A 15,974-nucleotide genomic window follows, 5' to 3' on the forward strand; every position below is an offset into this window, starting at 1 on the left:
TAAAAGCGGTGGAATTCTTCCTAGACAAAGATGTGGAACTCCAAGATGAACAAAAGACATTTATTCTGGAAGGGATTCGATATATTCTAACCCATAACTACTTCTGTGATGAAGGAAAATATTATCAACAGATATGTGGTACGGCGATGGGGACCAGGTTCGCACCCAGTTACGCTAACCTGTAGATGGGAACACATTTTCTGGGAATCGTGCCCAGCGAGTGCGGACCTGGTCCTCTATCGCCGGTACATAGATGATATCATCATCATATGGAAGGGGACACAGGAAGATCTTGATTACACTATTGAGGTGATGAATAGAAGCACCAACAACCTAAAATTCACATACACTTGGAGTAGGACCGAATTGGTTTTCCTGGATCTCAAAATTGAAATAAAGCATGGTAAAATAGAAACGTCCACATTTTTCAAAAAAGTGGACAGCAATAATTTCATTCACAGAATGAGTTGCCATCACAAGTCCTGGAAGGACAACATTCCGACAGCACAGCTCTTAAGAATAAGGAAAAATTGCTCTACCCATGAAAAATGGGAACAACAAGCACAACTTATCAAGACCAAGTTCCTGGACAGAGGATATAATGAGAATAAACTAGAACAAAAAGGTACAGGAAATCAGCCATATTGAAAGAACAGAATTGATGAAATATAAAAGAAAAGAAAAACCAATGGAGGATGATACCCTTAATATCAATATGATTACGGAATACAGCGGGAACAAAAATATTATTGAAAATATATTCCGTAAACATTGGTCATTTTTGAAGGACGATGACATTATCGGCGAGAAATTACCATCTAAACCAAGGTTCGTTTACAGGAAGACCAATAACCTAAAAAGTAAGCTAGCTCCCAGTATACAGAGGAAGAAAAGATCAGGCGTCAATGACGTCTATGGGAATGAGATAAAAGGCTTCTTTCCCTGCCTATCATGCAAGGCATGTAAGCACGGTACTAAATCCGCAACCTTCAGCTGTCATCATACAAAAGAAAAATAAAGGGTCCATGACTTGATCAGATGTCAGGATAGCGGGGTTATCTATATGCTACAATGCTCCTGTGGGCTCCAATATGTGGGCCAAAAGTCCAGGACCTTAAAGTATAGGATCCATGAACACCTACTTCTCATTGAGAAACTGAATATGGATACAGCTTTATACCGACACTTCTCGACCAAACACCAAGGGAACACAAAAGACCTATCCTTTATGGGTATACAAAAAGTAACGAAATGTTGGAGAGGCGGCAATTACAATAACAAATTGCCGAATCTAAATGGATCTTCAACCTCGATTGTCTTTACCCAAAGGGATTGAACAATAAAGAAGACCTCTCCCATTTATTCAGAATCATCTGATACCTTTAAGAACTAGCTATAAGAACTAGCTATACGGCTAAGATATCTTTCAATATTAACTATACCTACTATATATCCTTTACTGAAGCTATAATCTTGAAATATTATTCATCAAATTGATATCTATCACTAAAAACCAACTATATGGCTGCTAAATCCTGTAATACCTACCAAACATTCTCTCCTTGTGTTATGATTCTTAACTGTTATGGTCTAATTTTGATTGTTGAGACAGAAATCATCCAGTCTCAAGATAAGAACATCTTATACATTGTTCTGAAAGAATCTCTAAGAAATTAACTAAAACATTAGAATTTTAGGAAAGTTCAAGCCCAGATGATCAACATGTAATAAATAAAAAAAAATGGCAATGAGGATACCAACCAGTGTTATACGACTACCTTTTCCCATTTAGGTAGATGACTACATTCAGGGTACAAGATTATCCTTTCCTTTATCTAGTTATATAGTCAATTAAACACACCACCTCTATAGTGTAACTACAGAATCCATTCCACCTCTAGATCTTGGGACGTTAACAGAGTCCCTGGAATTAAGTACATACCATCTTTTCCCAGTGCTACCTTTTCACATTTTCATTCAGTTAGGAGCATAACTATAATAATGACAACTATATGGTCAGATCTCGCATAATCATTCATCCACCTCAGGGGATAACTTCTTTTAGTTCTAAAAACTATTGTGAATAAATTGACTTTTTTACCATAAGGATAAAATCAATCGCTTCCCCCCCCCCCTCCCTCCAGAAGTTAGTTAACCTCAGATATGAGATACCTTTCACTGTCATATTGCAGTATAGGTGCTTATAAGATCAACAATTATTGTAAAACTTAGGCTAGGAACTTGCACCTTAATAAGAAATATACTACCCCACAAAAGGTGACTTCAAATGACTAAGCTTCCACCACGTAATCAGACAAATTAAGTTCCACCTCAGAAGTATTTTAAGGTAACATCAAATAGATGTGCCTTAGCCAGACGAAGTAAGTTCTACTTCAGAAGGGCATGAGACAACATCAAGTATACGCGCACCTGCAACATAAGCTGAAAGTATCAGTCGAGGTCTCTGCTGAAAATAAGTCTTTCTCTGTCTGTACTAACAATCCTGTCCTCTATAGGGATTGATCTGAGACATCTAGTAGGGAAAGGTTTTAATAGAAAATCCCTATGCAGAGGTATATTTAGGTGACACTAAATATCTGTGCCTCTGCAACATAAGTTAGAATAATCCGACTAAAATCTTGTGTATCCCTCACTCTAGCCAAATCCTGTGTGTCTCTCACTATAGCCAACCTCGCCTATCTGTAGTAACCATAATTAGTTCACTATGATATCAGCCGAGAATTACGTCCGGCAGGACTAACTAGTACCACCATTCTTTCTAATGAGTCTGTATAGAAGGTTCACATTAGAAATAGTCTTATTATTCATTGAAATATTTGATACAGAATACCTTACACCAATCAAGAAAGTTAAATTTCACATACCCCTTCTCTCCACCAATGATTGAGCATTATGATGAAAACAAAAACACACTCTTATGCAGCCCTTAGAATAAATAAATTTGATAGTAACATTACGTTAAATAGAATGGAAAAAAAAATCGGAAGTGATAAAATTAAGCATATACCGTAATCACACCTTCTATGATTTAAACCAAATAATTTAATTTAATTAATTGTTAATATCAATAGTTTCAAGCATTAAGAACCAATCATTGAGCATTATAACGAACCGATGAGCACACACCCTCATATATATATCCTATCACCAGTGCGGCTAATGGTGACGTCACGACCAATGGGATAGTCTGAAAATCGGCACTGTCAAAAATAAGTATGGATTACACTTTCATCTAGACAATCAAGGTAAATGATACCACTATATTAATATATAGAATACCGACAGTAAACTACTATAATTAATATTGCAATATTTGAAATTAGATGCAACTTGCGGCAGCATTCCCCGACCGGAAGTGACGTCACTAATACATGGAGGCTAAATTTTGGCTTAATATTATGAATATACCCAACTCATCTTTTGCAACACCTATACCAACAATATACTATTACTATATAGTAGCCCAACTGTAATAGGGACTCCGTAAAAGAGAGTAATTTATAACAAAATTTAGCAGCGAAACCGGAAGTACTGAAAATACCAAACATCCGGTCATTTACAGGAGACTGTTATAAAAGGCCATCAGTGAATACAAGTAACCAGTCTTGATAAAGGCCTAGTAGGGCCGAAACGCGTAGACCTTGCACTGGTAAGCCTGATTTCATTGGAGTTAACATTTGTAGACTTGCTACACATTGTTTTTTTTTTTCTTCACAGGTATATATATTCTTTCATCATGTTTTTCTTCCCTGCTCTGTAAGTGAACCCCTCACATTTAAGAAGACAAGGTCTCAGCACTCTTTTACGTTTGGATACGTTCAGTTGGAGTAACTTTGTTTTTTGTTGATTTGCACATTCTACCACACCAATTTTTGTGTACAGACTTTCATCAATTGACATTTCACAGTTTTTTCTACTGTTTTTCTAACTTCTTTTCAAATTTTAAAACACTTTTTTACCAGTATATTTTACAATGGGCACTATCCCCTTGTTTAAAAGTTTTCACTCATTTTTTCAGTCATTTTTCTGTTTTTTATCCTTTTTTTTCACAATTTTTTCACAACCCAGCTGACTTATCTTCACATCTGTTGTATTTGGATTATAATTTGGGACACATTGTTCTGGACACACAATTTTAAGTTTTGTCGTTTGGATTTGACTTCACCACAATCCATTTTGAGTGACTAACTAACTTATACTGGACACTTAATTAGGACATGGCTCTGTGGATACTCTGTTAATATATAACATTTGAATCTAACTTGCTCCTGCAGAATTAGCTCAATCCAGTTTATTCATTGCAATTTTATATTGTATTAATTGTTTATGCTATTTTTTACATATGTTCAACTAGACCAACTTTTGACCTTATTCTACTGTATAATCAATACTTGTGGATCCATGGAATTGCATTGTAAAATATTGTAGCAGTTTTTATTGTTTTTAATCTTATGCAGTAATAAATTTTAACTTTTTTGATACAAAACAACTAGCCTCCGTTGGTTGGCGCCTGGGAACCCCATTCTCTGGGGTTAGTTTTTTAATTTGACAGGTAAGTTTTAAATTTAATTTGAGATAGGGAAATTGTAATTTTAATATAAAGTTAGGTGGGCGCTAGGTTTAGGGGTTACTAGTTTAATTTAGTTTATTGCAATGTGGGGGGCTTTTGGTTAAGAGTTTCAATTAGTATATTTCATTGTGGAGGGCTTTCGGTTTAGGGGTTAATAGATTTATTATAGTTGCGGCGGAATTAGGGGTTAATAACTTTAGTATAGTGGGGGCGATGTGGGTGGGTGGGCGGACGGCATATTAGTAGGAGATACACAATACAAAACATACTATATGCCGATGATGTCCTCTTTACAATAACTCTTCCGGAACTAACTATACCCACATTAATGACAGAAATGGAAACATATGGAACTATGTCAAATTTTAAAATAAACACATCTAAATCTGAATTCCTGAGTATTGCAATTGATAACGAGAAGTAAAAAGATAACCGAAGTATATCAGTTTGCACACCAACATAGCTCGTTAAAATATTTGAGGATACAGATAGCAATATCGTCGGATTATTTACATTGAGTTACCAAAAACTCCTAAAAACACCATACGAATGGACATGGATAATTGGCAAAATAAAAATCTTTCCTGGTTAGGTAGAATACAAGCTTACAAAATGAATATCCTTCCACGCTTTCTTTATTTGTTCCAGACAGTTCCATTACCACACCCGCACATTTTATCAGTGCGGCACAAACTATGGCAAACACATTTATATGGGCACATAAACGGAGCAGAATAGCTAAAGCCACACTATATAGGAATCGGAACAGGGGCAGGCTCGGTGTTCCAAACCTCGAATTTTATAAACAGGCGGCACAATTGATCAAAATTGTGGACTGGAGTAAAAACGCACAAAGCAAAGAATGGGTTAAATTAGAACACTATTTGGTGGCTACAAAAAGCTTAGGAGCTGTTTGCTGGACACGCACACAACACAGAGCTACTTGTACATACAATTCTACTCTAATTGAAAGCACTATTGCGACATGGGATGCTTTAATAAGGGCTTGACATGAGATTTCCACAATCCCATCTCCTCTCACCCCCCTGCTGCATAATGGGGTGTTTACTTCCCATCAACACATTTGGAATGACACCTCGTATAGTATTATTACTGGTTTACCATGCCATTCTGTGCTAGAGCAAGGGGCACTCCTGACTAGAGCATCACTAATAGATAAACATATCCCATATTTCCACAGATGGTTCGATTATCTCCAAATGTCTCACTTCATAATGCAAAATAAAGACAAGCAACATTTAGTTCGAATTTTAAAACCATTTGAGCTTCTATGCTGGTCTACACAACCTTTGAAGGGTTCCCTTTCAGCAATATATAAAATTCTAATAGACAATCACTCTATCTAGACAACTCCCTACATACACCAAGATATGGGAACCAGAGTTAGGCATTGAGGTGACGCATGAGACATGGAGTAAGATCTTTCAGCAGATGAGTAAGTCACCCTCCTCAATGAGTATAACAGAGACCAATATGAAACTATTGGGACGGTGGTACCTTTATCCCAGCAGATTGGCAAAAATCTATAAACAATCAGACCCTCTGTGCTGGAGAGCCTGCAAGCAGACTGGCACACTATATCATATATGGTGGGATTGTCCCATTCTACAACCCTTATGGCAGCAGGTACACACAGAGATTCAAATAGTCCTATCACAAAATATCCCATATAATCCTCTCACCTTACTATTTAACAATCCGCCCAAGATTAAATGTAAATACAAACTAACACTTCTGTATATTATGCTAAGCAGTGCAAAGCAGTTAAAGGACCAGTAAACACAGTAGATTTGCCAAATTAACAAATGCAATATAACAAGACAATACAATACCATTTACTCTGAATTTCAAATGAGTAGTAGATTTTTTTTCTAACAAATTTAAAAGTTACGTATATTTCCACTCCCCCTGTACCATGTGATAGCAATCAGCCAATCACAAATGCATATACGTGTAGTCTGTGAATTCTTGCACATGCTCAGTAGAAGCTGGTGACTCAAAAGTGTAAATATAAAAGACTGTGCACATTTTTTGTAATGGAAGTAAATTGGAAAGTTGTTTAAAATTGCATGCTGTACCTGAATCATGAAAATTTAATTTGACCTGAATGTCCCTTTAATCCCAAGACTCTGGAAGCAACAGTCAATCCCCACTATGGAGAGCTGGAGACAAAATGTCACTTTTCTCTTGTTTCTAGAGAAATATCATTATCAAAAAACAAAGAGGTTAGATTTTTATTGCGCACTGATGGTTTTTAGGGAATCATATATACACACACAACAAACAGTGTTATTCATCAAACACAAACCACTATTCAAAATACAGCTCGTTAGGCCTCAATACCTTTAGAAATATACCAATTATGTTAGCTTTTTTGAGACAAACTGCTAATCAGCAGCCCAGTTTAAATCTTTTGTTACATTAAGATACAAACTGTCTGTACAAATCATACCAAAGTTATGTTGCTATATACTTTATTTTTTATTCTATATTTTCGTCGTTTATGATTACAAAATGGCAAAAAGAAAAACTACAAGCATTGCAGATTTTACAATTTTCAAAGAGACATTGAGACACTTGTTATCTAAAGAAATAACCACCTTACAATTTCATTGTACTCTCATAATAATTGGAATGTATGATATGTAATGTCTTAATGCTTTGGATCTAATAAAGCTTGTTTAACCCCTTAATGACCACAGCACTTTTCTATTTTCTGACCGTTTGGGACCAAGGCTATTTTTACATTTTTGCGGTGTTTGTGTTTAGCTGTAATTTTCCTCTTACTCGTTTACTGTACCCACACATATTATATACCGTTTTTCTCGCCATTAAATGGACTTTATAAAGATACCATTATTTTCATCATATCTTATAATTTACTATAAAAAAAAAATATAAAATATGAGGGGAAAAAAATGGGAAAAAAAAACACACTTTTTCTAACTTTGACCCCCAAAATCTGTTACACATCTACAACCACCAAAACACACCCATGCTAAATAGTTTCTAAATTTTGTTCAGAGTTTAGAAATACCCAATGTTTATATTTTCTTTGCTTTTTTTTGCAAGTTATAGGGCCATAAATAAATACAAGTAAATACAAGTAGTTTGCTATTCCAAAACCACTTTTTTTTTTTTTTTTTAAATTAGCGCTAGTTACATTGGAACACTGATATCTTTCAGGAATCCCTGAATATCCCATGACATGTATATATTTTTTTTTAGAAGACATCCCAAAGTATTGATCTAGGCCAATTTTGGTATATTTCATGCCACCATTTCACCGCCAAAAAAAAAAAAAAAAAGTTAACTTTTTCACATTTTTGTTTACAAACTTTAGGTTTCTCACTGAAATTATTTACAAACAGCTTGTGCATTTATGGCATAAATGGTTGTAAATTTTTCTCTGAGATCCCCTTTGTTCAGAAATAGCAGACATATATGGCTTTGGAGTTGCTTTTTAGTAATTAGAAGGCCGCAAAATGCCATTGCGCACCACAAGTGTATTATGCCCAGCAGTGAAGGGGTTAATTAGGGAGCATGTAGGGAGCTTTTTGGGGTAATTTTAGCTTTAGTGTAATGTAGTAGACAACCCAAAGTATTGATCTAGGCCCATTTTGGTATATTTCATACCACCATTTCACCGCCAAATGCGATAAAATTAAAAAAACGTTCAATTTTTCCAAATTTTAGGTTTCTCACTGAAATCATTTACAAACAGCTTGTGTAATTATGGCACAAATGGTTGTAAATGCTTCTCTGGGATCCCCTTTGTTCAGAAATAGCAGACATATATGGCTTGGCGTTGCTTTTTGGTATTTAGAAGGCCGCTAAATGCCGCTGCGCATCACACGTGTATTATGGCTAGCAGTGAAGGGGTAATTAGGTAGCTTGTAGGGTTAATTTTAGCTTTAGTGTAGAGATCAGCCTCACACCTGACACATCACTCCCCCTCTGATCCCTCCCAAACAGCTCTCTTACCTCCCCCACCCCACAATTGTCCGCGCGCGCACCCGACTGTCCCGCCCCCCTCTGTGTCTCAGAACCCATTGATGGCTGCCCACACGCCTCCCACTGCAGCTCCCACCCACCAACGAATGCGGCCATCGATGTCCAGTGTAGAGAGGGCCACAGAGTGGCTCTCTCTGCACCGGAGGGGTACAAATTGTTATTGCAGGATGCCTCAATATCGAGGCATCCTGCAATAACCGGAAAGCAGCTGGAAGCGATCAGGATCGCTTCCAGCTCCTTTCCAAACCGAGGACGTACGCCATACGTCCTCAGGCGTTAGCTGTATTTTTCTGAGGACGTATGGTGTACGTCCTCGGTCATTAGGGGGTTAAAAAAAATGACGACTAAAATACGACTAAAACAGCATTTTAGTCAAAACACTGACTAAAACTGAATCAAAATTTGCTGACAAAAACATTTTATGCAAGGTGTTATAATTAATCCATATCTAATTACTGCTCTTTTTTCAAATTTACGAAAACTTAATTTTATTAAATTTTAATATAAAGACATTATATACCACAACAATTAAATCTGTATTGTATGTTCAAACCTTAATACCATAAATAAAAACCGGTTAATAAACCTTTACTCCAGGAGTATATAATGAGTTTGGAAGTTCTAGAGCAGTGCTAATATCGTTGCCGAAATTTTTTAGAATCTGTGAACAATCAATTGATTCTTCCTATAGAAAAAAGCATAACCCACGAGTATGAGTTAAATTATGCTGTGCCTGTGCTAGCTGCAGAAAATGTTGTTGAGTTACTTGATACTTGTTTTAATTATTAACAGAGAACTGTTAAAGTTTTTATATTAGGTAATATGTGCAATACAGCTTACAGTTTTGTTTTTTTATATTTTAAAGTTGCACTTCTGTTTGTTTATGAAACTTGGTTTTATTTAATTTTAAGTTTAATAAAGATGTTATATATCACAACGGCTAAATCTGTGTCTATTGCATGGTTAAACTTTAATACCATAAATAAAAACAGGTGTTATGTTTACTCCTGAAGTATATAATCAGTTTGCAAATTATAGAGAAGTGCTTAAATAATGCATTATACTAACTAAACCCCTTAGATTTCAGTCGACTACAACCTACTGGAGATTCAGTCGACTACAACCTACTGGAGATTCAGTCGACTACAACCTACTGGAGATTCAGTCGACTACAACCTACTGGAGATTCAGTCGACTACAACCTACTGGAGATTCAGTCGACTACAACCTACTGGAGATTCAGTCGACTACAACCTACTGGAGATTCAGTCGACTACAACCTACTGGAGATTCAGTCGACTACAACCTACTGGAGATTCAGTCGACTACAACCTACTGGAGATTCAGTCGACTACAACCTACTGGAGATTCAGTCGACTACAACCTACTGGAGATTCAGTCGACTACAACTAGACTAAAACTAAAACAATTCAGATGACTAAAATACGACTAAAACTGCATTTTAGTCAAAAGACTAAAACTAAGACTAAAGGGACAGTCTACACCAGAATTTTTATTATTTTAAAAGATAGATAATCCCTTTATTACCCATTCCCCAGTCTTGCATAACCAAGGCAGTTATATTAATATACTTTTAACCTCTGTGATTATCTTGTATCTAAGCCTCTGCAAACTGCCCCTTTCAGTTCTTTTGACAGACTTGCAGTTTAGCCAATCAGTGCCTGCTCCCAGATAACTTCACGTGCACGAGCACAGTTATCTATATGAAATACGTGAACTAACACCCTCTAGTGGTGAAAAACTGTTAAAATGCATTCTGAAAGAGGTGGCCTTCAAGGTCTAAGGAAATTAGCATATGAACCTCCTAGGTTAAGCTTTCAACTAAGAATACCAAGAGAACAAAGCAAAATTGGTGATAAAAGTAAATTGGAAAATTGTTTAAAATTACATGCCCTATCTGAATCATGAAAGTTTATTTTGGCCTAGAATGTCCCTTAAATCAAAATTTGCTGTCAAAATTAACACTGCCAAAAATGGGCTCGCTCCTAATCTTAGATTCCTGCTTTTTTAAATAAAGATAGCAAGAGAACGAAGAAAAATTGATAACAGGAGTAAATTAGAAAGTTGCTTAAAATTGCATGCTCTACCTGAATCATGAAAGAAAAAAAACTTGGGTTTAGTATCCATTTAAAGGGACATGAAACCCCAAAATTTACTTTCATGATTCAGATAGAGAATACAATTTTAAGCAACATTCCAATTTACTTGGGTTATCTAATTTGCTTCATTCTTTAGGTATTCTTTGTTGAAGAAATAGCAATGCACTGGGGTGAGCCAATCACACCAGGCATTTATGTGCAGCCACCAATAAGCAGCTACTGAGCCTATTTAGATATGTTTTTCAACAAAAAACATTGAGAGAATGAAGCAAATTAGATAATTGAAGTAAATTGGAAAGTTGCTTAAAGTGAAGGTCCATTTTGATGAATTAGTGCCCGTTTTTTAATAAACCATTAAAAACAAGGACACTTTAATTCATCAAAATTGACATTTCACTTATTTTCTTTAAAAACTTACCTTTTAATCCTGAATGCCTCTCCAGCTATTCCCCCGGCCGTCGGAAGCCTCTGCAGACGTCAAATGACGAATCAGGCTTCTTCCAATCACAGCTTCCCCCCCCCCCCCCCGGGGGAATCTTGGCCTGATGCAACGATGTGATTGGAGGAAGCCGGATTTGTCATATTGGACCCGTAAAGACGGCTTGCGATGGGCGGAGGAAGTGTTGGAGCAGCTGCCAGGATTAAAAGGTAAGTTTTTTTAAGAAAACAGTGAAATGTCAATTTTGATTAATTAAAGTGCCCTTGTTTTTAATAGGTTTAATTAAAAACCGGGCAGTAATTCATCAAAATGGACCTTCACTTTAAAATGACACGCTCTTTCTAAATCATGAAAGAAAAAAAAATGGGTTTCATGTCCCTTTAATTGGGCTACAGTTTTCATATTTCATTTTGCTCTAGGGCTCTCTCACATACTTCTGAAGCTTGAAATGCCTAAATTATTTTTCATATTTCAGAAACAAACAGGGACTCAATCATAGTGCAACAACATTTTAATTATAATACGGCCAACCAGGAAATACACAAATAATATTATGCAATAATACGAAAAGTAATGATTATTGACTTCAAACCAAACATTTTGACAGCTTCCTTTAGAGCAACAGGATCATGAATCACCATTGTTTGTAACCCCTCGCATTACTGACAGTTACAGCAATAATGGACTCGGCTAGTTTTTCCATACTTCATCCAATATGACTGGCATAATCGTATATAAATTACTAAATTATTATCTAAACTACAACTATAGCCATATGGTTACATAATGCCATGCTGTTTAATTATATGGCAACACGTCAGGGTTATAACACACTGTAATTTCCAACAGCCAGCTACATATCAATTTGTAGTCCATGACTTTTAGATTTGTAATTTGTTTCCATCCACGATTGCATGCACGTCGTTTAAATAGGCTAATCCTACTGACTGAGAAACCCCTCAATGAATCTAATGCCTTTCTAAAAGATCCCGTCCACTATCCTATATATTTAACCCCAGCCTACCAACAGGATATGAGCATCAGCATTCCTGACATGTCTGGTAAACAGGGGGTTAATCTCTAAAGGGTTGATAAATTGGCGTGACCAACAGCCAATGAAATAAGCCGTGGGGTGAAACCATAACTCCTGCTTAGCAACAGAGGATTTTCCAGCCAATCAGCTCCAGATTGGATGAGGCCGCGGAAAGCTCTGGAACGTCTAAATTTGCGGACTGAATTGACAATGGAAAAAAGCCAATTTCGTACCTAAAGAACAGCGTCCGGTACATCTGATGGGCCTCGTAATAGTCGCCCTTCTCTACGCTAGCCCTCAGCTTCCCTTCCACTCGCTGCACACCGCCCCGGTTCCGAGCGCTGCCTTTGGAGCCATCCTGCTCCGACATCGTAGCAGCCATCATAGGGGAGGTGCGGTGACGTCACCGAAGCTGCGCAGATCAACAAACATGCTTTGGGCTCCTGTACGGTGGCCGAGTTGGGTCATGTGGAACCTGACGCCTATATCACATTTGCAGTTAAACGAGCTGTCATAGAACGTTGTACAATACATTGTTCTGTATTTACTATAGTTGTTTGTGTTAATAAACGTTGCTAATTTTTATGAGTGTTGAATTACAATTCCGTGATATATTGTCCTTTCTAAACTTTATTCTGTTACTTGTCCTGTTCCATTTTTGTTAAAAATACTTGTCATATGATTGCAGTGTCCCTGAGTTTGTCAAATGACAGTATGAGATAGTGTGACACACTATTAAACGTCTGTTCGCTACACCACACAGTGGGTCAGTAAATCAAAACATAAAATCCAAACTCACTGAGGCCCTGATATTCAAAACATCGCTAGTCTGATAAGAAATTACCTTTTTTGGTTTTACCAATCTCACAGTCCGTTGGTCTGATATATAAAAAAAAATGTGGGCTGAACCTCCCCTTGTCGACAAGTGGCTATGTGTCTCCCATAGAAAACAATAGGGATTGCAGTTTCAGCAAAGGTCCACCACCAGGGCCGGACTGGGACCAAAAATAGACCCAGGCTTTTTAAGGCAAAGCAGCCCATTCCTCCCCCATTTTGTATTTTCCCTCCCACATACACAATCATAAGCAGTGTACGCATACCACACATACACACACTCATATGCACACACACCACACATACACAATCATATGCACCCACACAACACATACACACACTTATATGCACACACACCACACATACACATATGCACCCACACCACACATACACACACTCATATGCGCCCACACCACTCAACACATGCACACACACCGTACACCACATACATATAAAGGTAATTTGAAATATTGAAGTAAACCACACAACAAAACATGCCACACTAGTTGTCATGAGATGCAGGACATATGCAGGACACAGCAATGATGGTACAACTCTATTTTATTGCAGAGCATAACAATACACATCTAGTCAGGTTGATTGTACTAAACTAACTGCGACACAGACACCGGACCTAAGCCCCGCCCACATACTACTGACATCACATCCTGCTCTCATCACATCTTCCCCTTTTTCAAAGGCAAAGCATACATTTGCATATAATAAATAACAAGGTACGCCAACAGGGTATACAACAACATTTTTGTTTTTGAACATTATAAAACAGATAGATCAGAAAACATGAACAAATAAATTACATCCTGACTTGGACATCGGGGTAGACTACCCTAGTCCACAGTGACCATGGGATTATTCTGCCCATACTTCCGGTCACTGTTCTAGCTAAAGTCAGTCCCTGTATCGGGCCGGAAGTTTCACCACTCTTCCGCTTGATGTAACTTTGCATGAACTGTCCTCTGATACAGAAGGTGGTGAACAAGAGTCTGCTGGAGGCAAAGATATATCCCCGCTGTGATCTTGCTGAGGGGAAGGCACCTCTCTTAGAACAGGGGATCCCACCGGCGGTGGTACTGAGGTATCCGGTTCCAGACTCTCAGGCGGTGGTACTGAGGTATCCGGTTCCAGACTCTCAGGTACAGGCTGAAGATGTCTTCGGTTACGGCGTGTAACCGTCCCTCCCTCTGTAAGGCGTCTTCCATTTCTTCTCATCATCCAGTTTAATTCTGACACTTTGGCCCGCTTTCAGTTCCTGTAAAGGCCTGACAGAATGTCTCCTGTCGTAGAAGAAACGATAACCCTTTTTGGCCTCTTCATCCCTCCTAAGGACTTCGTCCCGAGGAACAGGGCCAGGCGGCTTGAAGACACCCACTGAGGGTAAATTGGTGCGAATCTGGCGTCCTAGCATCAGCTGTGCCGGGCTAAACCCGGTGGCTTGAATGGGCTTCGCCCTGTATGACAAGAGGGCCAGGTACGGCTCAGATTGCTTTAGAATGAATTTTGTAGTTTGAACTGCCCTTTCAGCCATTCCGTTGGCCTGCGGATAATGTGGACTTGACGTGGAATGTACAAAATCATATTCCCTGCTGAAAGCACTGAACTCTGTAGAAGCGAACTGCATACCATTATCACTCACCAGCTCCATTGGAATGCCCCAGCGGGCGAACAAGCTCTGCAGGCGAATGATAACGGCCTGACTTGTGATATCATTCAGGGGTGCAATTTCCAAATACCTGGAATAGTAGTCGATCACAACAAGAAACTTTTTCCCGTGCAGTTCACACAAATCAGCAGCTATTTTCTGCCACGGCCCCGCAGGCAGCGGAGTAGACATTAAGGGCTCCCTTCTCTGAGTAGGCCGGCGTTCCCGGCAAAAGGCACATTTAGACACGTGATTTGCAATGTCGGAGCTGATCCCAGGCCACCACACAGCTGTAGCTGCCCTTTCTCTGCACTTTGTAATGCCTAAGTGGCCATCGTGAATCCTGTTTAACATCTCCTTCCTCATGCTGACAGGAATTACAATGCGGTCTTGGAACAGCACCAACCCCTCCAGCTCCGTGAGCTGCGACCTCTCTGGCTGGTAAGCATTTAAAGACATCCAGGCTGCCCGGCTCTCGGGCCAGCCATCTTTTATGTACCTTATAACTTCTTGCAGATCTGTGTCCAAATATGTCTCTTTCTTTATCTCTTCCAGTTTCCTTGAAGAAATGGACTTAGAGGCCAGAACTGAATCAACATACACTTTCACATCCGACTCTGTGGAGGATTCTTCAGCAGCAGCCAGCGGGAGCCTGGACAGTGTATCTGCCACAACCAGTTGCTTCCCCGGCACATGCACTGCCTGAACATTGAACCTGAGCAGTCTCATTAAAAGTCTCTGGCATCTCAAGGGTGTTTTGTCAATGTCATAAGAATTGATAAGAGGGACTAGCGGTTTGTGGTCAGTTTCCAGACTAAATTTCTCCAAACCCACTAGATAACGCTGAAAGCGCTCACAGGCCCAAACTGCAGCCAGGCACTCTTTCTCAATTTGAGCGTATTTGACTCCGCAGCCGTCAGTGTGCGGGAACAGTAGGCGATGGGCTGTAGTTTGTTGTCATTCAGCTGCAGGAGTGCAGCCCCCAACCCATAACTGCTTGCATCAGCACTAACCACAGTCTTTTTTGAAGGGTCGTAGAACCCCAGCACTGGAGCAGACCCCAGCAGGGGCTTTTTCTTGTGAGGGTCCCCAGACCCAGGCAACATCTTTCTTAAGCAACTCTGTGATAGGGTGTACAACTGTAGATAAATCTGGAAGAAACTTGCCCACGTAATTTACAAGGCCCAATATCTGTCTCAGCTCATGTACATCAGAAGGGCTTTTCATCTGTTCGATAGCCCAAATTTTCTCGGGGTCCGGCT

General features: G+C 38.7%; 1 protein-coding gene across 1 annotated transcript in view; it reads right to left on the minus strand.

The window, feature by feature from the left end:
* GET4 (guided entry of tail-anchored proteins factor 4) overlaps nucleotides 1-12,680 on the minus strand; it is a gene marked incomplete in the record, with an annotated part of 411,984 nt that extends 399,304 nt beyond the window's left edge. Inside the window, 1 exon segment of the mRNA XM_053694897.1 lies at nucleotides 12,452-12,680. Within this exon segment, the coding sequence (XP_053550872.1) occupies nucleotides 12,452-12,603 (152 nt within the window).
* Nucleotides 12,681-15,974: the final 3,294 nt, after the last annotated feature.

This window comes from Bombina bombina, chromosome 11, assembly GCF_027579735.1.
Source record: "Bombina bombina isolate aBomBom1 chromosome 11, aBomBom1.pri, whole genome shotgun sequence".
NCBI lineage: Eukaryota > Metazoa > Chordata > Amphibia > Anura > Bombinatoridae > Bombina > Bombina bombina.